Source organism: Polypterus senegalus, chromosome 2, assembly GCF_016835505.1.
Source record: "Polypterus senegalus isolate Bchr_013 chromosome 2, ASM1683550v1, whole genome shotgun sequence".
Classification (NCBI taxonomy): Eukaryota; Metazoa; Chordata; class Cladistia; order Polypteriformes; family Polypteridae; genus Polypterus; species Polypterus senegalus.
Genome location: NC_053155.1, coordinates 70,921,407 through 70,944,507, shown reverse-complemented (window position 1 = coordinate 70,944,507; position 23,101 = coordinate 70,921,407). Strand labels below are relative to the sequence as shown.

At 36.9% G+C, this 23,101-nt stretch overlaps 1 protein-coding gene across 3 annotated transcripts in view; it reads left to right on the top strand.

The window, feature by feature from the left end:
- The window catches only part of LOC120523019 (LON peptidase N-terminal domain and RING finger protein 2-like), a 47,391-nt gene extending 33,947 nt beyond the window's left edge, over positions 1-13,444 (top strand). For 2 of the 3 annotated variants that reach the window (XM_039743938.1, XM_039743939.1), the window contains 6 exons: positions 669-783; positions 1,575-1,696; positions 3,200-3,358; positions 4,720-4,882; positions 7,103-7,252; positions 8,157-13,444. In XM_039743938.1, coding sequence (XP_039599872.1) covers positions 669-783; positions 1,575-1,696; positions 3,200-3,358; positions 4,720-4,882; positions 7,103-7,252; positions 8,157-8,315 — 868 coding nt within the window. In that variant the 3' untranslated portion in view covers positions 8,316-13,444. Of the gene's footprint in view, positions 1-668; positions 784-1,574; positions 1,697-3,199; positions 3,359-4,719; positions 4,883-6,666; positions 6,870-7,102; positions 7,253-8,156 lie in introns of those variants that run through there. The other variant, XR_005632550.1, reaches the window with a different exon arrangement.
- The last annotated feature ends 9,657 nt before the right edge of the window (positions 13,445-23,101 follow it).

The window sequence follows — 23,101 nt, the reverse complement described above, 5'->3', positions numbered from 1 at the left end:
TTATTGTTTTAGATTACATTTTTGATGTTGATCTGAGTTAATTTCACGCTAGTAGTGCTAGGAGACTGGCAGGAAATACTACCATGGTCACTGTCTCACTTCCTGTGTCTGTTTTGTTTTTCCCATGACAAAACGTACACATGTGTGGTATGTTAATCAGAGAATCTAAATTAGCCCAATCTACTGGAACCCTGTCCAGGGTTGGTTCTCACCTTGATTAGTGTATGTTGTCACTGGAGACATGACGCATGACATTTGTGAGTTGAGCAGATAATGTAACACAGGAATCCAGAGGTTCTAAGTGGCAAACTGATAATTTGTTTTTCAGTGACTCCTCAAAAGGTAAAAGTTTTGTTTGAAAATTTTAAAAACATTCACAAACTGGTGATATCTCTAAAAAAGATACAGTTGTGATGGTGTAGGTTGTTCAACACATTTCACCTAATAGTAAAAATAAGAGAAGTGATAGATTTAATTTATGTGACTTACTTAAAAAATTTTAAGTCATCTCAGGGTGCTTCACAAAAATAAAGAAATTAACCACGCTGAAGTCATATTAAACTTCACTGTGTCCCCAAATTTTTTTATTTTTTTTAAAAGAAGGCTTAACCTTTAACCTAAGTGAAAACATTAATCTTAAACTTCTGAATCTCCATTCCACTCAACAGGTTATTTTATGAGCCAGTTGCAACTCCCTGTGGCCACACGTTTTGTTTGAAATGTCTTGAACGTTGCCTTGACCACAATCCTTACTGTCCACTGTGCAAGGAGAATCTTTCAGAGGTAGGCTGATCTGTATTTTGTTTGGCACAGTAATATCCTAGTTAAGCATACCATGCATTGAAAAACCACCTAAACATGCTACTTAATAGGAACATTTGCCTTCATAAATATCAAGTCCTATTCTTTTAAACAAAGAAAAAAAAGTAAATCATTTTGGTTTGACCTAGAGTAGAGTAATATTTATAAAAATACATGTTGCCCATTCTTTTTAACAAATTTGGACCAAAACATTTTTATAGATTTTAAAGGTGACACTTCTGTAGTGGGCGCCTTTAGTATCACCTGTGTCTATTTTCTGCCTGAAGCTTCTTATAAATTTTATGATCTATGTTTTCCTACTTCCCAACAAATGACATCAATAAATTAACTCTTTTAAAATTGACACAGTGCCTAGTGTCAGTTCCCAAAAGGCTTTAGACCAAACAACTTTCATATGTCTATTTGCTTTTTTGGAAATCCTCTGTTAAATGAATGTATTGTCATTTGTGGAACTATTTTGCAGGGTATTACTCTACTCTGATTTCAGGCATCTTAACTTTCCTGTGTATATATAAATTTTGCAAAAAAATAGTAATTGTGAATACTCATTATTCAATCACAAAAGGTCTTTTCTGTGTGGCCTCATATTATTCAATACAAATGTGATCAGTAAAAGTAAAGTTGTATACACAATCTACAAAAAGAAGTCACAAAACCGTTTTCTTAAATGTGCATTTTCATCATTAGAAGATTAAACTATGCTGCCATTTGTTTATTAATGATAAATTATGCATTTGATTTGTTTGGTGCAGTATTTGGCTACCAGAGCTTACAACAAGACCTTTCTGACTGAAGAGATAATCAATCGTTACCTATCAGAAGAGCTGACTGAAAGAAAAAAAATATATGATGAAGAAATGAAAGAGCTGTCAAAGTAAGGAGTCTGAGATAAAGTTTATATCTGTATTTTGGCTCATTTTTGGTTAATTTTTTTTTCGCATCCTGCTCCTAGCTTAGGTTACAGCAGCAAGTAACATTATGGTGATCAGACATTTTGGCCTCTCCAATTCTTGCTTTTGCTCTAGATCATGTGCAAAAAATGCTGTTCTACAGAGTCTGTGCAAAAATACTGTTCTGCTGAATCAGCATATAGCAATGGGTTCTGCTTATTTGTTCTTTTGGGAATGAAACCAAAGTCTCCAGTCATACCATCTCTACTTAATGTTTAAGCCTCATCTGCTTAGAAAGTTGTACTAAGTCTTCAGCTGGCCTTCAAGAGTCTATAAAAGTGCAGTTGCATTCTTACTAAACTCATTTGACTAGATGATAAATTAAATTTAGGGTATGGCTCTTACTGGGTGTACCTGTTAATGGACTGGTCTCTGAATATGGAAATATGGGAGTGACCCAGTTTAAAACTGTTTTAAAAGATACTGTGATGCCATCTACCAAGCCACGGAACATGAAAGTAACTGTTAATAGAGCTAAGGATTTTGAGAATACATTTATGGGTGATTGAATGTAGGCTGAAATGGTTTAGCTGTAGCTAAAATTATGTTAAACAGTTTATCTCACACATTCACTTGAAGATGAAAATGGAGTTGGCTACTTTACATCCATATAATTAATCTGTTTTTGTGGTTACAGAGCCACGACAAGCTGGAATGTTTAGTCTGGCAGCTTTTGGTTTAAGGCAGGGAAAAACTTAAATCAAGGCAATATGTAACTCGTTTGCTAACTTACCTGCACTTCTTGATACTGAGGCAAATCCAAATGAGATACTTAATTTGCAAGTTTTTGTGAGATGTGGGAGGAAAACTGGAATACCCAGTGATCAACCTTTTTAGACGCAAGGAGAATATGCAAACTCCAAAGAGATGGTGAGCTGGCCAGGGCCTAATTGTAACTAGTTTCCTGGGAGTCTGAGGTAGTAGGGCTAACTGGTGTGCTACCATGTTTCCTTAAATAATTGGCTGTCGATTTTTGCATGGTACCCTATCTAAGGGTTAAAGCCAGACCTGATGGTTGTATGTCTTGTCTGCCAATCAGGTTTCTGGTTTAAACCATCTACCAACCCTTGCTTGCTTTTTCTGATCAGGGCAAACTAAATTCCTCTGACAGCAGTCTTGTATATGTACACTACACACTCATTGTTTTCATGTCAGACCAATTTGTCTTGGCTACTGCCTGGCTGAAATGCTAGTCACAGACATCTTGGGATAAATCCTTGCAAAGTTTTTTTTTTGTCTGTGTTTTAATATAAGCATGTATCACAAAGTGGGGTATAACTGGAATTCTCCATTGTAAGGAATATTGAAATGCCATTTGCATAAGATAGTGTGGTGTATTTTTTATAGGCTTGTGTAAAGATTTTTGTTGTAAAATCTCTTTAGCCATTACACTAACTGAAGTGGTAAATGTATGCCCTTTTTGACAGCTTAAATAAAGAAGTTCCCATATTTGTTTGTACAATGGCTTTTCCTACAATCCCTTGTCCTCTGCATGTCTTTGAACCACGATACCGCTTGATGATCCGAAGATGCATGGAAACTGGCACCAGACAATTTGGAATGTGCATTGCAGATGAGTTGAAAGGGTGAGACATTTTATGCAATTAAATATTCTAGTTTTCAAACCATTTGTGTTTATACACATTTTTTGTCTTCACTTGACAAAATGAAATGCCTTGGTAATTTTGCAGTGAAAACTGACTGTCTGACCTTATACTGTGTTGTACTAATTCTGGAACTGAGCTGTCCAACACCTTTATTGCAATTATAGAGGGCAATGAAGTTATTAAGATCCGAAAGACCCTAGAATGTTGTGGGAGTCAGGGTATCAGTAATCTCTTCCTTTACCAGTTAAAGTACATCATAAACTTATCTACTGCTTGTGCTCTCCCTTCATATTTTGAAAGGATTCCCAGCCTTTAATGCACTTAGAATAGTCATGGAATGTTGTTCCCTCTGCCAATTTTAAGAGTTTTATGCCTTTAGGGTCGAATAACAAAAATGGGGAGCTCCATGCTGTGAAACGAAAGAGGCCAGTATTTGTGAATGTTAGAGATTGCATAATAGTTCTCTTTTTAAAGTTTACAAAACACTATGTGCAAAGATGCTTTCTCAGCCTATGCTGTTTGTTTAGTTCCTATAGAAAAAGAGAGGTCTATATTATTCAGTTGCTTGTATTTCTTATTTCTTACCACTGATATCCAGAATTTGCAACACTTTTAATTATTCTGCTATTCCTGAAACACCTGTATGAAGTTTAAAAAAAAAAAAAAAAAAATTTTTTTTAAAAAAGACTTGCACTGTTTTGGAATGTAGCCTCTCATTTGATATTATGTGGTAAGTATTAGAAGAAACAAGGCAGACATATTACTGGCAGAGATTTGGCAGTTTTGGGGGCTTTTTTAGTACCATTCCCAGCTAACTGTTCCCCACCAGTTTCTTTTCTCCCACCCACCCTAAGACTGTTCAGGTTCACAATAAACCGTGTCTATCCCAGCAGCACTGGCATCAAAGCAATCACCAGCTCTGAATAGAGTGCCATTCCACAGCAAGTCTCACTCTCAAACTGAGCCAGTTCTTTTGTATGTAGAAGGAAATCCAGTACCTAGAGAAATTGCAACATAGACATGGGAAGAAAGTATAAACTGCACCCTGGTGGTGCCCAGGTTGAGATGTGACCCTGTGACCCTAATTATTGAGCTACCAGCCGATTTAAAAAAAAAAAAAAATCTATGAAGGTAATTGATAAACATAATAATGGTGTTCAATTTTCTTAAATGAAAACCAATAATTGCAAGACAAATTTAATCAATTTTTGTATTAACCTAATACTTTTAAAAAGAAATGAATAAAATGTGATTTTTTTTTAAGTCTTACAGATAGTATTGTGTATGTTTTCCATAATCTATTCTATTATCTATTTTTGTTGTTTTAATGTGTTTTGTAGATTTGCTGATTATGGTTGCATGTTAGAAGTTCGAGATGTGAAATTCTTTCCAGATGGGCGATCTGTTGTTGACACGATTGGAGTTTCCCGATTTAAAGTTTTAAGCCACAGTCAACGGGATGGATACAATACTGCCAAGATTGAATATTTGGAAGACAGGAAGGTAATGCTTACTTTTGTTTACATGGGTATGCTGAATTCTAAGCTGAAATTTTGCCATTGTATTTGTAAAGTACTATGTTTCAAGAAAATTTATAGTTGAACATGGACAATTCACAATGAGTATTAATTTAATTTTCTAAAAGTTGCAAATTTATTGAAGGAAAAAAAGGAGCATAATAGCAGAATCTACAGGATTAAAGATCACTGGTCATTTTTATAGTCGTCGTCTTTGAGGGGTTGTATTACAAAGCTTTATTTCAATAATCCTTGAATAATATTGACAGTGAGTTACTGTAATTCAGAAGGGGAAATATTTCACATTTTAAAAATATTTGTAATCTTCTCTTGTGTTTTCATTTCAATTGTACTTGACCCTGTGGCTGCAAGTGTTTTGTTTCTTCTGTCACATTAGTTAAGCATTCTTCTATTTATAAATTTCTGCATGTAATGTGTGAATGCACACGTTAAAAACAGGGTGTGTTATATTTTTACAGGAATTTGACAAGCACTTGTTAGTTTTAGTTGATTTAGTTTAAGGTTTTGCACCCATTTCTGCCTCTCTCTCGCACTTTACATTTAAAAACATCCATATGACTAGTTAGCACTTTATAAGTTTCTATCTATTTAGTACTTGAGAATTTAAGAGCAGCCTGAATTCTTCAAGGCAGGGATCCAACAGTGTTCTGGAAACATCTCTCAGTGTTAGTCCATGCCAACTGAATGGCATCACACAGTTTCTATAGTTTTCCCAGAAACACATTAATTTGTAGAGATTGTACAGAACACTGGAGTAAAGTCTGTGAGTGTAGTCCTTATCATGTTTGTGGAATCAACATGAAATGGCAAGTGCTTTTTGCATTATATTGCTAATAAATACTCCTTAATAAAACAGAAAACTATGCCCCTGAAGGCATTCACGTTGTCAGCGACATTGTTTTGGTATGCTGTGGCATTCATATGACACTTAGTTTGGTATTAACAGGTCTAAGCTATACCAAGAAAGCATTCCCCATCAACAGCTTCTACAAGACAGGAAGGATTCTTGGACTTATGCAGTTACTGTAGATTTTGATGCTGCCATCAAGAAATTGTAATAATAATAATACATTTTATTTATTTCTTAACACTCAAGGACACCGAACAATAGATAAAACACAGATTATAAACAAAAGTTAAATACAAAAATTAAAGTGAGACAGAGCAATTGTAATCAAAAAGCAGTCTTAAACAAATGAATTGTAGATGAAATTGAGATTTGATTACCATTGAGAATTTACACTTTTTGTTTGTCAGTGTTTGGTGGTTTTATGCCCACATTATCTTGTGATAAAGCAGACAGAAGAAGACTTAACTTTTATTTGAATATTTATTGTGTTTCCGTTAGCTGACTTTCTGCCATATTTTATTTCCAAAGCGTTTTTGCTTGCAGACCTGTCACACACTGAAAGTTTGTTATGGCAGTGAAGTAGATTCTCTGCTTATGTTCTGCTCTTTGTGAAATGCCAATGTTTGGATACAATAGCACACTCCACACATACATGTGAAATTAATAATAATAAAGCTGTGGTAAAAAAACAGAAACCTGTCTCCATTCCTAATGTAAAAAGTGTCTTTCTTGATAAGGGGTAGCAGAAAAAAAGACCAACTAATTAAACAAGTGATCCATTGAATGAAAACTCACAGAACTGATCTTGAGAATAATTGCTATAAGTCAGTGGCTCTTAGACTTTTTTATCATGACCTAATATTTTTTTTTTGTGTCATTGTGACCCACAATTGCCACAGAGCATCATCCAGGGGATCCATCCCCCTTGTAGAATCATCGCTGATCGTCATTCCTGGAGTGGGGGGTTTCCCTTCTCCCTCAGTGACCCCATCGTGCTGTTGTGATTCATGGCTCAACACGACCCAAGTTCAGACATGTCACAACCTTAAGAAACACTGTTCTAAGTATATGACATGCACAAGAATTTTGTTCTGATACATAGGTAACTTTTTTAATATGGCTTTGTTAAAAGTAAGTAAAATAGTTTGGGAAAATGTGAAAGAAAACATTTACTGTATATGTTTAGCTTTATAGATTGCAAATCTGGCCCAAATTGCTCCATCAAACTCAGTCTGTGGTTCCTTCGTGGAAGTTTGCTTGATTTCACCACAACCATTGTTAATTGCTTGCAGGAAATGTGAATTATAGCCTCATATTTTGAATTCTCTTTTTTAGACTGAAGGTGAAGAATATGCTGAGCTGGTTCGCCTGCACGACTCTGTGTATGATCAAGCCATCTCATGGTTTACCTCTTTAAAGGATGCAATGAAGAATCAAATACTCAGCCACTTTGGGCCCATGCCAGTAAAAGAGTCAGACCCACAAGTGAGTAGACATACATATGTGATCATATAAATAGCTACAATAATTAATGTTTTAATTTACTAAGCAGTGTGGACTTTAAACCTGGTAGCTGGCTCAGATTACACTTGTGTCTTAAGTCAGTTAATTTGCCTGTGCTCAAACTGTTTAAAAAAATAACATCAAAAGTCACCCAGAATAAATGTTACAGCCTAATTTACAATAATAGTAAAGATGCTCTTATGTCTAGATAAATGATCAATTTGTTTTCTAGAAAATAACTTTGAACAGTTGGACATATTGGGAATTCAGTTATTTGATTTTGGTTTTTTTAATCAAAAATGCTGTCACATACAAATTAATATAATCTTAAAAACATTTAGCATTTTTTTAATAAGTGATAGTTTCTGTTTTAATTCTTAATACTTTTAGGTACTTGTACAGGGGTGTATTAAATGTATAGAAGCATGTGTCTACAACAGATTTGGGCATTCTCTTATTTGAGTGTCCTACATTTTATTATTTCTTGACTAATTTTTGGTCAGATCACTTGCTTGATCGGGCATCCATTGGCATACATTGATCAGAGCTATTCTGGTTTATAAGAATGTTCCAGAAAGAGGGCTTTACTCAGACTCAGCCTATAAAAGCAATGTTCTCAAGAAAAGGAAATTGTTGCTAATGTTTATGCCAGAATTCCCCATGGTCAGTTATGCCTGCCTTTTGTCTATAGCATTAAACAAGCAGTGTTGTGTTGGCGGTAATAGTGTTAGATAAAACAAAAAATTACAAAAAGAATGCAGTTAAGTGTGGAAATGCATTGTAAAATTTTTGGTGGTAAAAAATGATCTGAAATCAGTTTCCAAGTGCCATTTGAATGGTTGACTTTGATTAAACAAAACTTTTTTCTTTTTTCTTTTTTTGTTAGGCTAGCCCCAGTGGACCTGCCTGGTGCTGGTGGTTATTGGCAGTACTCCCATTAGAAAACCGTGCACAGCTAACTATTTTGGCAATGACTTCTTTAAAGGATCGGCTGATTGCTGTAAGGCGTGTCTTAATTTTTGTCACAAGAAAAAGACCTCGGTGACAACAGGATACCTTTGGGTCAGAATGATACAAGATTCTTTGCTTGAAGGGTTAAAGGACACATAGAAATCAAAAAATAAAAGGATTTTCATAGCTTTATTTCTTAGTTTTCATATTCAGCCTTGTGCCTGATCACTGTTACAGACCTGATCTTATTTTACTAAGCTGACTTAAGGACCAGAGCACCCTAAGTGGCCTATTTTGACATACAGAAATGCATGTCATCTGGTAATGATTGTTACTGATGCAAGACCTGGGCAATGGATGTATGCAACAGTTATTCATCTTATTTTCAGATGCTGCACTATTTTTGGTTCTTGGTAGCTTTTCTTCATTACATTACCCTGTGGAGCCTGTCATACCCTGAAAGGCATATTAGTGCTTCCAGAATCAATACCAAACACTGTTTGCATAAATGAGAAATGTTAGGTAAGTATTGTACTGTCTTAAGCAAAGGCAGAGTTATTGAAATCTATAGACTGATTTTCAGTAAGGAAGCACGTGTTTAAACGTTGGGACTTTTTTGTATATTATGTAACTCCAGCCAGCATGCAGAAATTTTTACTTGTACTTTTTCCATAATGTTTTGTTTTTGTGACTTTTATGAACTGTCTTACTGTATGTGATTAACATTAGCTGCATTATAAAAAATAGTTCCTATTCAAAATTAATTCATTGCGATGTGATTGTTTAGTCTTTATACTCTTCCTCCCTCTCACTGTCTCAGGCATCCTCCTTACTGTGACTAAGTAGCAATACTGCATTGTGCTGTGTTTTTCCATCTTATTTGGTTAGGTTTTGCAACAAAAGGCCTGTTTACTAAAGAAAGTCATTTTTTTTTTTTATAGGATTCATTAATGGGGATGTAAAGTGCTCTGCAGTAAATTTGCATTTTCAGTGGTGAATTATGTTTAAAAGTACTGCCAGTATTAAACTACAGACTGAGACAGTGCTGATAGGCTTGCTATCTTTTGGTCTAATAAATTCACAACTAAACTCCAATTGGAAAGAGAATTATAAAGGAAAATGTTACATTCTAGTTTTGTTTCAATTCAAGTTTTCAGTATTGTTTTTATCTCCGTTTTCTAAATATTTTATTGATGAAAACCTTACAAAGCACGAGTGTTGTCTTCCACCCTAGAAAATATATTGTCAAATGGTGTTTGCCAAAACGAGGTATGTATTGAATTCACTTTAAAATCTAGAAGATATTTTAGGGGAACATTCATCTAACATCTCATGTCATTTCAGCAAACTTTATTCAACTGTATTTATATAAACTGCATATAAACAGTGCCATTTGGATGCGGTATTGAGCAGAGTTAATCCTAAAAAATGTTGTGATCAAATGCAATTTAAAATTTAGATTTGAATTGACAAATAATTGAGGATCAGATTTAATTAATATGGTAACATTTTTGGATTAATTGCAGCTCTGTTTTTCTTATTTCAGTGATCCGAATAACCACTTTTGATTACGTCATCATTATGAAAAATACTGAATTAATACTGAATGAATTAATGCAACTTTATTATTTGATATTTATTTTGCTGATGATCATCCATTTTTCACTGTTAATGTACAATTGCTCAGTCTAATAACTTGCCAATTGTATGTGAAATATATGAAAAGAAAACATTCCTGCACATTTTCCTAATTTTGACATATTAATAAATAAAAGCAAATTTAGCAACAGCTTTATTAAGGCAAATGATGAAAGAAACAAGGCTAGTTTTTAAGCTAAAGTAGTCTTAACTGTTTTCTTTCTCTCTCATTCATCCACTCTCTCTGTCTCTTGCCTTCCTCACACAATGTAACATTGAGCGGCACGATCGCAGCCATCAGTTCTTCCAGTGTTTGAAGGAAACCTTACATAGCACTATAACAACAAAGAGCAAAAGAATTACAAACGTTACACAGTCAACCCTGTTTAACATAGGGATCACTTAACTTAAAATGACACTATGGGTCTCGCATGTAAATAACAGACATGTTTTTAGTAATATTACCTGAGCATTGTACCAACATATGCAATAGACTTCCAAGGTGAACCACATCTACCATGGTAAATCGTAGGCAAAGGGAAGTTAGATCCACATCTTCAGGACAAGGGCTGAGCCCCATAAAGGTTAGAGAGGGAGTCTAGGTTGGGGATTCACCTTGAAAACAAATCTGTGGATTTTGGTGTTTTTCAATTAATCAAACACTTGCCTAAACCACTGCCACTTTATAAAAACTGAAAATGTAAGCTGATCTGAGGCCTTTTATGAACTGGAATCAAGTGGTAGACATGATATAATGATGAACAAACAGATTACAACAAGGGATGAAAACGTAAAATGTTTGAAAAATGCTTGTTATCTTCTTTTAAATTCTATGTTTACTATCGCTACACTGTGACATCTTGTTTTTTTAATTTCCAATTCTGTATTCTTAAAAATCCAAATCCAATTGACATGATGTGTGTGAAGAACTTGTGTGATTTGTTTTAATCTCATGAAACCAGACAAGTGTTTTTGGTTTTCTGTAAATACATTGTTTCTAAATTTCTTTCTGTATATGTCATCCTGTCTTCCTTCTATTAACAATTTAATTGAAAGTAGTTTACCACACTGTTCTGGTGATGTGGAAATTCTCTGTTTTTGCAATTGAAAGTCTTCAGTGTTCAGCTTATTAATGTAATGTATAGCTTCATGTTACCCAGTTCAAAGAAACCATTTTCTAAAAGACATTTACATAAGAGTATCCGTTTTTATTTTTATGGGTTTGACACTATTTATTATGTTTGTTGTTCCTACTGGTCATGCTGTGAATTACCTTGTGGTGAGGAAACCAAAGTATGGCAGGCCTCATATGGTTCAAATTAAGAGCAGTTTATTACCTTTCTCTTTAAATACTTCTTTAGTTTATGTATATATGAACTTGTTGGTCAGTGGCCAGTTTGTTTCTACCTCATTAGGATCTACACTCATTATTTTTTTCACCGTCTTTTGGATTGCATCTCTATCTGAGGTGACCTACAATTTTTAAAAATTTTTTTTTTTTATGTTGTCCATTTAAGATATACTCACAGGAGAGTTATCTTCATATCAGTAGTAACTAATCTGTATTTTCTTCCACTATCTGATTTAATGTTAGTATTTTATAAATGGTTAGTAGTTTAGTACTTTATAAATGGTTAGTAATTTTTTTAACCTCACCTGGAGATGCACCATGAACATGTAGTTAATGTTCTAGTAAAGAGAGGATATTTTTCCCTGTATTCACATGGTATAGGGTGGTCCAGATCTAATTATGCAATTTTCATTACACTATAACTTATTAAGTTTATTACATAGAAAATCAACTGAAAAATCCCAGACCATCGAGAAGTGTGCGAACTGACGACATGAAGAATCGTCTTTGCGCCGAACTGGACTCGTCCCCGCATAAATAAAAGTCACCCAGTTGATATGGACCACCCTCTAAATCTGCCTTTCCAATAAAGGTTCATAATCTTAACACATGTAAAATGTGTGATCCTTTGCAATATGTTAAAGCAAGAGAAAAATAACTTGTTTGTAAGTTTGTTGAAGAAATCACCCCACAAATTAGGCAGCTTTCCCATCATAGTAGTAAGGTCACTGCAAGGCCAATGTCTTCTTTCATCTTTCACTGGTACATTGTCTAGCAGGTGTTTAATGCATCCATCAGTTTTGGGAGCCAAGACTAGACTAGACAGCTAAACCCCTCATTTTTCCACTCTGTGACTTCGCAGGGAAGTACAAGGATGTTGGTTCAGGTCCAGGAGAAGCCAGTTTGTAGCAGGTGCAATTTGAACATATTGCCCAAAAGCTTCTAAAAGTGTGTATATTGTGATGATGCAGGAGAATGTAGGTGTAATACCCAAAATAAGTGACTTAATTTTGGATTTAGGGGGAACTAGAATATTGTGTTATTTATCTTAGTTACCCAGTATGAACCTAAAGCTTACACTGTTGCATAGATCTGCATATATTTCATTTGTTAATGCATACATTGTTTGATTTTGATTTATAGCATACAAAACATCATAGTAGCAATTCCTTAAGCCTTAAATTTAAGAATGGGAGTTTCACACAGAAGCCATTAAAAGAACTACTCAGAAAATAAAATTTGAATTTGTTTTTTCGATTATGAGCAACAAATATGTGTGAATGTGTTTTTTTTTTTAAAAGTGTATTAGTGCTTCTAAATGGCATAAACCTGCATTTCCTTTGTTTTTTTTTTTTGGCTTGGTTTTGTACTTATAAATGACAAAGAAATTTTAAGTTTTCCCTTATTTGCCATTCAGTACCTTTTTCAGTTCATATGTGTCTGATAACTGGATCCTCACAGTTTTTGCTAGTTTTCCTTCTGTGGTGTGTGTTAAGGTGTTGGTATTCACGGTTTTATTTCCTTGGGTGGATCTGCACAATTAAATGTATAATAGAGGCCTTCATGTGTGTCTCTTCTGTGTTAACACTTTCTGCATCTGTAGCCTGACCAACCGTCTAAATTACTGGACAGTCTATTGTGTTTTTGATTCTCTTCACTATTGTTTTATTCTGAAATACTCCATGTATCACTATGCGTATTTATATGAAAATAAACCTACATTAACTTATGATGTATTTCAAAATAAAAAATGATTTGGTGCTTTTAATTATTTTATTTGTTGAATTTGTACTGAAACTTAGTACCTATAATACTCTATCTCCTTAATTCAGTAGCCATAAAACATGTACCTATGTTAAGCAAAGTGCCAGCTCAAACATAAATCAAAGAATGCTGTTGTCATGAGATTTTTTTATGACTAAAGAAATGAGTGGGGCATTTGCAAAAACAGCTTAGAGATATAATTTATAATAAAACAAATACATACTAAAAGCTATTTTGATTCCAGTATGCAGTATTTATTCAGTAGATGGTTAGTGCTCTCAGAATGCGAATAGGTGCACTCAGTGCTTACCTCCAAAAAATGCTGCTGTCAGTGACAGTCAGAGAAAGGACCAGTAGATGAAAGTCAGTGGCAAGGGAGGATTAAGGAAGGAGCAAGTAAGTAGCAGGAGGGTGTCTAGATTTGACTGTGAGGCACTGGTAGATAAAAAAAAAAAAACAACAAAAAAACAGGACAGTTGCTGTTGAATTGGCATGTATAGAAGAATTTTGGTGAAGCCAGGGAAACCCTTCAGTGTTTCAGGAAGGGCAGGAGGAATGACATTCAGAGCGTTCTTGGCAAGGGGGACAAAACTTTGACATAAGCGAAGGGTATAATTGAGAAGTATAAGGAACACCTAAGGAACTCCTTAAATTTAGAAGATGCATATATTTGAAGGATGCAGTGCTCAAAATATCTGTTGCATGTCAGTTGTATTTCTCTAGCTCAAATCACTGTAGCTTATGACCAGCCATCCCTCCATCATTACAGAGTTGGTGGGAACAAGGAAGGACAAAAGGCTGCCATATGCACACTCACACATACACCCACCAAATTAAAAGCGTAAAAGCAAAGGATGTGGTGCTCAACTGAAGTACTCCGAGAAATTCCACACCAACATAGGAAGAACATGCAAAATACTACTTAATACAGTGGCTGGAGGTAGCTGGTCTCTGGATCCTGCAGTTACAGCACAGCAGATTTAACAATTTTAAGAAGACATAAACCATGATTGTGAGGTAAATATAAAAATTTGTATTTTCACTCTGCAGTTCTCGCTACCCAACTTAGCCAAAATTAAACAGCAGATTATGACATACAGTGTATTGCACTGGATAAGGCATCCTCACGGCTGACCCTATCTGTACTGTGTACCAACACTGAATTGTAACCCCAATACAAGCGCCACACGCCCACACCACCCCACACATGGCCAGTTTTAAATTACCAACTAAACAAGTTTCATATGAGGGGCCCTTCATGCCAACCCACTAGAAACATACTGAGAAGACAAAATATGACTCCTTTCTTGGCAAAAGTGCTTAAAATGATGGATATATGCAAAAAGGAGCATAAAGGTTCAACTGAAGAGATTCCTTAGGTCCTTATGTATTGACACCTGCTCTGTCCTGAATATTCTTCTTGATTTGAGTCTTTTTTCATTCATTTTTTTGGAGAAATCATACTATTCATAACATATATGAATTTGTACAAATTCTGCACCATATTTTCTAGGCATATAAAACAAATATTTGCAATTCATGTTTTGCAAATGCTCTACTATTTTACCAGTAACATGGAGGCTAAATTCAGAAAACAGGTCATTGGTGTTAAGCACTGGTGGGCCCTTCAATTAGTCTGAAATGCTGCAGTTAATTGGTCTTATGATGAGAACGGTAAGGATCTACATGGATAGATGTAAGTATCTGTTTTTACATGCATTAGCTTCAAGAGAGCAATCAAACATGAATACCATTGTGCAGAGAAAAAGAACAAAGGAGATACCGTATTTGCTCATATAATAAAATATAGAATAAAATCAGACCCCGACTTATACACCCGTTCAAAAATGCAACACTTAATTTTTTTTCTTCTTGCCTCCTCCAAACTCGCGTCAGTTTCTCAGACGCATCGAATTTTGTTGCAGCATCGCAGTTACCAATTTCTTTTGCTACATCAACAACGTTTAATTTAAAACCAGTTTCATATTTTCTTCTGATTAAACACTCCATCATAGATAAGGGATGCTCTTACTATAAAGGTGTATGATGGTTTGAGATACAAAAAACACAAATCAGTGCAAACGTTGCTTCGGAATAGTTGGGGTATTACCGTGTGGTCATGTAGGCACTATAGAGAGAGAGGGGTTAGGAGCACACGCTGATGCAGCACATTGCCATGTCCACATAGGAAAAAAAGGCAGTGTGCTCCGAGGTTACTCTCTCAGGTGAGCGATAGCATATCATAATCCCTTGGACCAATAGCATGGGTTTTCTGCATTTGATTTATACGACCGACATTATAAAGTACCGGAAATTATACTGTAAAAGCAAATCCCGACTTATCTGCGAGTATATATGGTCTCAAGTAATAAACAGGTGTTGTGAATTCTGGAGTTATTTGTTTCCTTAAAATGTACTTTTCCCAGGTATGCTTTTCTCATTTCGATGAGGTCATTTAATTTGACTTTTTACCTAGTATGTTGGTTTTCCGGTAGTAACTTATAATTTTTGACTGTTCTTTTCCCTCAATTCCTTTTGTGGTTGCTATTTTAAAGACACACTTTTCTTCAGGCTTAACAACAGAAGCATAAGGGTACTGCAGAAATCAACATGATAAATGTATTGACACAGGTCTCAAAAGTTTAATTAACTTATTAGAAAATGGTATATCATGAATAAAAAATCTGAAAAGCTGATACTTTTGGCAGCCTACAGGCCTATCTTTCAAACCTGGGATAAAATGGTGTCTAAAACCATGAAATGACAGCCAATGCATAACACTAGCACACCCCATGTATTGCTTGTAGGGAATCAATTCCCAGACGGGTTTATCCATTCCCAGGAATTTGGGAATCCCGCATCTCATTCCCAGGAATCCCGGGCTCCCGGTGATGACTCAGTGCACGGGCATCTCACATGTGAACGGTTTTAGAACGACCAACACTTTTTTTTAATAAAACTACTGTAATATGTTGACACCAATAAAAGACTAACCTTATCTACAAGCAGTTTTTGCTGTCATACAAGTACATGTATCTAGTACAGGGGTGCCCAATGTCGATCGCGATTGACCGGTAGATCGCGTTCCATTCAAAAAAAAATAATTTTTAATGTTAGTCTATCATATATCCTCCCTATGGCATTTACCACTTGATTGACATACATGGCGGCCAGTCTGAGATCTCTTCTCTTCTAACACACTTGTCATCCTGCATGCACGATCAAACGTTCGAGCCACTGCAAAATTCAGGCTGTGATCTAGTTAGCCTTCCAATTTATATCGACTAAAGAAGGGATTTAAAAAAAAATGTTTGGGGAGGGTATGGGCTGGATGTGGAATTGGAAGGGGATTTTTTTTCTCACAATATCACAATCGAAGTGCGTTTGTCTGATCTGTCAATCTATGTTTGCTATTCCAAGGAAGGAAAATGTGGAAAGGCACTTTCGAACTGTTCATAAAAACTACGAAACTGACTTCCTTCCGAAAAGCGCTCTGAGAAAGAGAAAGGAGAAGAAACTAAAATCGCAGTTAATCGGACAGCTGTCATTTTTCACTCGGCTGAATTCAAAAGGTTCTTGACTGTATTATTCGGCTCTACTTATTTATGCGAGTCAACCTTTTCCCACATGATGATTATTAAATTCAAATAGAGTAGTGACCATAAATGTATTGAATTGTTATTGTGCCATAAAGGTTATTCAGTTATGCAAGGTACAACAACATATATTTTATGTATAAAGTATAGTCAGTATATACTGTATATATCTATACTAATAAAAGGCAAAGCCCTCACTGACTCACTCACTCACTGACTCATCACTAATTCTCCAACTTATGGAACCTATTTTTCTCCATATACTGTAATGGACGTTAGCTCGATGGCTGTGGGGGGGCGGAGCTGCGTGTGACATCATCACGCCTCCCACGTAATCACGTGAACTGACTGTGACCGCAGTACGTAGAAAAGAAGGAAGAGCTCCCAAAGAGCGCTGAAGAAAAATGCCGAATACTTTATTTGCGAGATACAAGTTAAATGAGAAGACACGAGGTATAAACGAGACTTTGGATCACTTTGTAATGGAGTTAAAATTGCTGTAGTGAGAAACTTTTAAGTGCCGGGTCTTAGCTAACATTAAATAAAGCCGTGGACATCGCAACATCACACAAGAGAGCAGCTCACGTGAACTGACTGAACACAGTACGAGTGATCACTTCCATGCATCAAACCTGTTCAAAAACGCATTACACAATTGACAAGGTAGGAAAAGAATATGCTCCGAGTTGAGCTCCACAGCTAACGCAGTCTTGCGGAAGCAACTTCGTCACGCTGCCACCAAATACTCACAGAAAAATCCACAAGTTAATACACACGCTGTCTCTAGAGTTTCTCCACACTCTGAATGTATTCCTTGCATCCCCGTTATACCCTCTGATCTCCCATTTCAATTCAGATGTCTCCAATTTCCAGTAAGACTCTGCTTCACGATGAGAAGAAGTCTCAGGGACAGACCCAACAAAAGGTTGCCATTGATTTCAGGCAAGATTGCTTTTCTCCTGGACAACTATACGTTGCATTCTCAAGAGTGAGCTTGTGTAGCTTCGTCATATTACAACCAGAGTGCTGAACTGACAACGTGATATATAAAAAGAACTATAACAATCGTAATAAACGAACGATAAAACAGTGGAGAACCCGTGCATTAAATAAAAAGGCAGCTTCCTTGGCAAAGCAAGGAAAAAGGATGGCTTTATATAGCGTTTGTTTATAAAACAGCGGAGAAGCTGTGTAAAGGCTGCTTCACAAAACCCCAGCGGAGCGCCTTATTGAGCAGGCAGTCAGCTAAAGAAGGGAATCAATAAATATCTATAATCGTAATAAACAAAAAAATAGCGTACAAGCCGCGGATTAAATAAAGGAGATGGGTGCCTGAACAGTAAAGTAAGTCTCGAATAGCTACAAAATAACTATAACAATCGTAATAAACGAACAATAAAACAGTACAGAACCGTGAAGCAAGGAGAAACGACGGCCTTATATGGCGTTCATTTATAAAGCAGCGGAGAAGCAGTGTGAAGGCAGCTACACAAAAAAACAGCAGAGCGCCACACTCTGAATGTATTCCTTGCATCACCGTTATACCCTCTGATCTCCCATTTCAATTGAAATGCCTTAAATTTCCAGTAAGGCTCTGCTTCACTTTGACAATTAATAAGTCTCAGGGACAGACTCTACAAAAGATTGCCATTCATTTCAGGCAACATTGCTTTCCTCCTGGACAAAACTATACGTTGCATTCTCAAAAGTAATCTCAGTGCACAGCTTGGTCATATTACAACCGGACTGTTGAACTGACAATGTGGTATACAAAGAGATCCTTAACAGATAGTTATTGGTATTTTTTCCCTCAGTTTAAAAAGGTTTTCTTTTCTTCTTAATAAAAATTTAAAATCAGTTCTTCGTCGCTGCGAAGTGCAGGGATTTTGCTATATACAGTATATATACACATACACATATATATATATATATATATATATATATATATATACACACACATACATATACATATATATATATATATATACATATTATATACATATACATATACACATATATATATATATGTATGTATGTATGTATATATATGTAGATATGTATATATGTGTATATATTTATATATATGTGGATATATATACAGTATGTATATATGTAGATATGTACAGTTTATATATGTAGATCTGTATATATATATGTATATATGTGTCTGTGTGTATATATATACAGTGGGATGCAAAAGTTTGGGCAACCATGTTAATAGTCATTATTTTCCTGTATAAATCGTTGGTTGTTACGATAAAAAATGTCAGTTAAATATATCATATAGGAGACACACACAGTGATATTTGAGAAGTGAAATGAAGTTTATTGGATTTACAGAAAGTGTGCAATAATTGTTCAAACAAAATCAGGCAGGTGCATAAATTTGGGCACCGTTGTCATTTTATTGATTCCAAAACTTTTAGAACTAATTATTGGAACTCAAATTGGCTTGGTAAGCTCAGTGACCCCTGACCTACATACACAGGTGAATCCTATAATGAGAAAGAGTAGTCACCTGAAATGCTCATCGAGAGAATGCCAAGAGTGTGCAAAGGGTGGCTATTTTGAAGAAACTAGAATATAAAACATGTTTTCAGTTATTTCACCTTTTATTGTTAAGTACATAACTCCACATGAGTTCATTCTTAGTTTTGATGCCTTCAGTGAGAATCTACCAATGTAAATGGTCATGAAAATAAAGAACACACACTGAATGAGGAGGTGTGTCCAAACTTTTGGCCTGTACTGTATATATATATGTATGTGTATGTGTGTATATATATGTATATTTATCTGTATGTATGTATGTTGTCAGGGATGCCAGGGGCAACGACCCAGTCGGGACGCCGTGAGGGACCGGATGTGGGTCTGCGCCCACCCTGGATCACGTGGGGGCCGCCTTCCTGGTTGCTTTGGGGGCCACGGGTTAAGGGCATGGAAGCCCCACCCTACAGGGGCTCGTGGTCACCGCCAGGAGGCGCCCCAATGCCTTGGGGACCTGTTCCCTCCTGGTGTGGCGGAAGTGCTGGGGGGAAGATTAGGAAGGACATCCAGAGAGCTGCCAGGAGAACAGCCGGCACTTCTGCCACGCTGGGGCGTGGCCAACGAGGAAATGACGGGAGCCACCTGGAGCTCATCCGGGAGACTATAAAAGGGGCCGTCTCCCTTCATTCAGGGCTGGAGTCGGGTGGAAGAAGGACAAGGCACTAGAGAGAGTGGAGGCGGCCTGAAGAAAGGCATTCTGTGGCCAGGACTGTGTGTGTTGGGGGTTTGTGCACTGGACTGGGTCTTAGTGACCATAACTATTGTAAATAAAATACGTGTGGTGGTGACAAACAACATGTCCGCCTGTCTGTGTCCAGGTCAAGTCCACAATGTATATGTATGTGTATATATATATGTTGATATGTGTATATATATGTATATATATGTAGATGTGTATATGTATATATATATATATATATATATATATATATATATATATATATATAGATAGATATGTGTATATGTAGTGTGACAGGCGCCTGGCATCCATGCCCAGTCAGGACGCCCCTGCACACTGTATTCAAGGGGAGCAGCCCTGGACAGTGCAATACCTCCCCCCGGACGCTAGATGGCCGCCCCCCTGGGCTGGTATAGTGCCTCAGTTTCCTACAGGGCTCCCTGGGAATTGGAGTAGGGGTCAGCCCTGTTGTGTACCGCAGGTAACGGCAGGGGGTGCTGTGTTTGGGACTCCTGAGCCCGTGTGGGCAACAGCTTCATCACACCTGGAAGTGCCGCTGGAGTTTGGTGATCAAACACCTGGAGCACTTCCAGGTGACCTATTAAAGGGAGCCAGTAACCACCACTCATCGACCAGAGTCGGGTGGAGGAGGACAAGGTTGCGAGGGAGGAGTGGTGCTGCCAGAGAAGAGTGCTTGTGCTATACTGGTGTTTGGGACTGTGTTGTGGCTGGGGGGATTACGGGGAAGACGTGCCCTCCAGCTGAAGAAGAATAAAAAGCCTTTTATTTTACACGTGCCTCAAGTGTCCAATCTGTGTTGGGTCAGGCGCTATATAGTGCCTTTTACAGTAGATATGTTTATATATATGTTTATGTGTGTGTGTGTATATGTATATATTTATGACAGCAACACTCATAACAGTGATAAAACAATTACATTGACAATCATGTTACGTTATTTTTAAAATGTTTCCTTTTCTTTTTCATAACTTCTTTAACACACTACTTTTCCGCTGCGAAGCACGGGTATTTTGCTAGTATATATATATATAAACATTTTTAATGTAGGAGATCATTTCGACCTGGTCATTTTAAAAGGAGCTTGCAAGCTGAAAAACTGTGGGCACATCTGGTCTAGTTAGTTGCGGTAATAAGAGCGTAGAAAGCACAACGTGTCCAGCGTGTGGTCGTCCAGGCGAGAGCATACTTTGTGCAGAGTACGCCAGCCACTGAGAAAGCACGCTCTGCCTCCACTGTAATAGGCATCACAGTCATCAGATACTGATACACTTGTTCTAAACAATGCCTGCGCTTGCCGTTGCTCTGAAACACCGCCATTTCAGTTTTTACTGATGCATCCAGTTTCTTGTCATCATTCTGTGATGGCAAGTTTCTTGGCACAGATAATGTTGATGCAACAGACTGACGCATTGCAATTTCAAGTTGCTGTTCAAAGCTGTTGTCTGACAGACGTCAATGAAGTCTTCAGTTTTCAACTATAACTTTTATTTCTTGATCGATTTTTACACTTTTACACGCTATATATGTGAGCTTGGCAGTTCCCGATTTCCCGGGAATTAAGCAGTTTCATTCCCAGGAATGCTGGAATGAAAAATGTCCGGGAATCCCGGGCTCCCAACCAAGGGATTCCCTAATTGCTTGCCAGAGTTAGTATAATTACAGCTAGGACTGTAGGAGTTGGAGATAGAGCTGAGGGAAGAAAACCTGAAAGTACTGTCAAAAAAACAAGCATGGGTCCAAAATGGCCTGCGAAACAAAACAAAAATGTTAATCAAAGTGCGGAGGTTTGAAGACTGAAGCCAAACTTCTTAAACCTAGATAAGTTTACTTTCTGTAACTGCAGTCGTCTCTGTTTCAGTGAACATTTCAGAAATAGAAAAAATTGTATGTTGAGATGTTATTTTGAATTCAATTAAATGAGTAAAATAATAATGTTGTTTCCAGCATACCAGAAAACCCCCAACCAATTTCCCCAAATATCACTGAAACACTCGCCACCTATTGAACGATGAGCTCTTGATTTCTACCTAATTAAGAAACTTAATGAGATGTTTCTGGACATTATTCTACATCAGAGGTGGGTAGTAACGAGTTACATTTACTCCGTTACATTTACTTGAGTAACGATTTTAAAAAATTGTACTTCTAAGAGTAGTTTTACTGCACCATACTTTTTACTTTTACTTGAGTACATTTGTGAAGAAGAAACGCTACTCTTACTCTGCTACATTGGACAACACTTGAATCGTTACTTTTTTTCTGTTAGATACGCTATATTTTGCCAGAGAGAAGTCGCCAGTGGATCTACTGCATGACTGTTTCACCAATCAGATGTAGCAATAATGATCACAAGACTCCGTTTCACCAATCAGATGTAGCAACAATAATCAAATGGCTCCGTTTCACAAATCAGACGTAGCCATGCAGTGACATGACCACACACAAACTGAAACGGCATAGCGGAACAAACTCCTCACAGACAGCAGACAGAGAAAGAAAGAATACAAATGGTGCCTTGGTTTGTGAGCATAATTCGTTCCAGAATCGTGCGCGCAATCTAAAGCACTCGTATATCAAAGCGAATTTCCCCATAAAAAAATAGTGGAAACTCAAGATGATTCGTTCCACAACCCAAAACTATTCATATAAAAAGGATTAATACAAAATATAAAGTAAAAATACATAAAACAAATTAACCTGCACTTTACCTTTGAAAAAAACCATGGCTGGTGTGAGTGAGTTTGTAAACTCTTCTAGGATTTCACCCAACAGGGCGACACACGGAAGAGCATCCCGAAGCAACCGCAGGCACCCAGCGCTGTAGCAGTTCACCAAAAAAGCGAATCCGAAAAGATCGCGGTCATGCTATAAGCACCTGCCATTAATGGGTGATACAAGGAACATTATAAATGCACAGTGCACAGTATTAGATGGCCACTAACCTGGCCATGCCCCTGCCTGACTGCTGTGTCTGTGTATAGGAGAGTGACAGATCCCGCTACAATAAATAACCGCGCTGTTCCTATTTCAAGCTGAATAAAGATGGTGTTGCTAAAGTATTGAGACTCAGCTTCGTGTTTTGGGGTGCAAGACAGGGACTCACACGTCACAGTACACACACGTGGTCACAATGCTGTAGTAAACAGAATACGCTTGTACGGATGTTGGCTATATGAGTGAGGCACGCCGACTGACAATTGCCCACAATCTCGCAGCAAGAGAGAGAAGAACCGTCAGCTCAGTTGTGATCACGTGACGCTCGGCAGACAAAGCGTGTATGGACT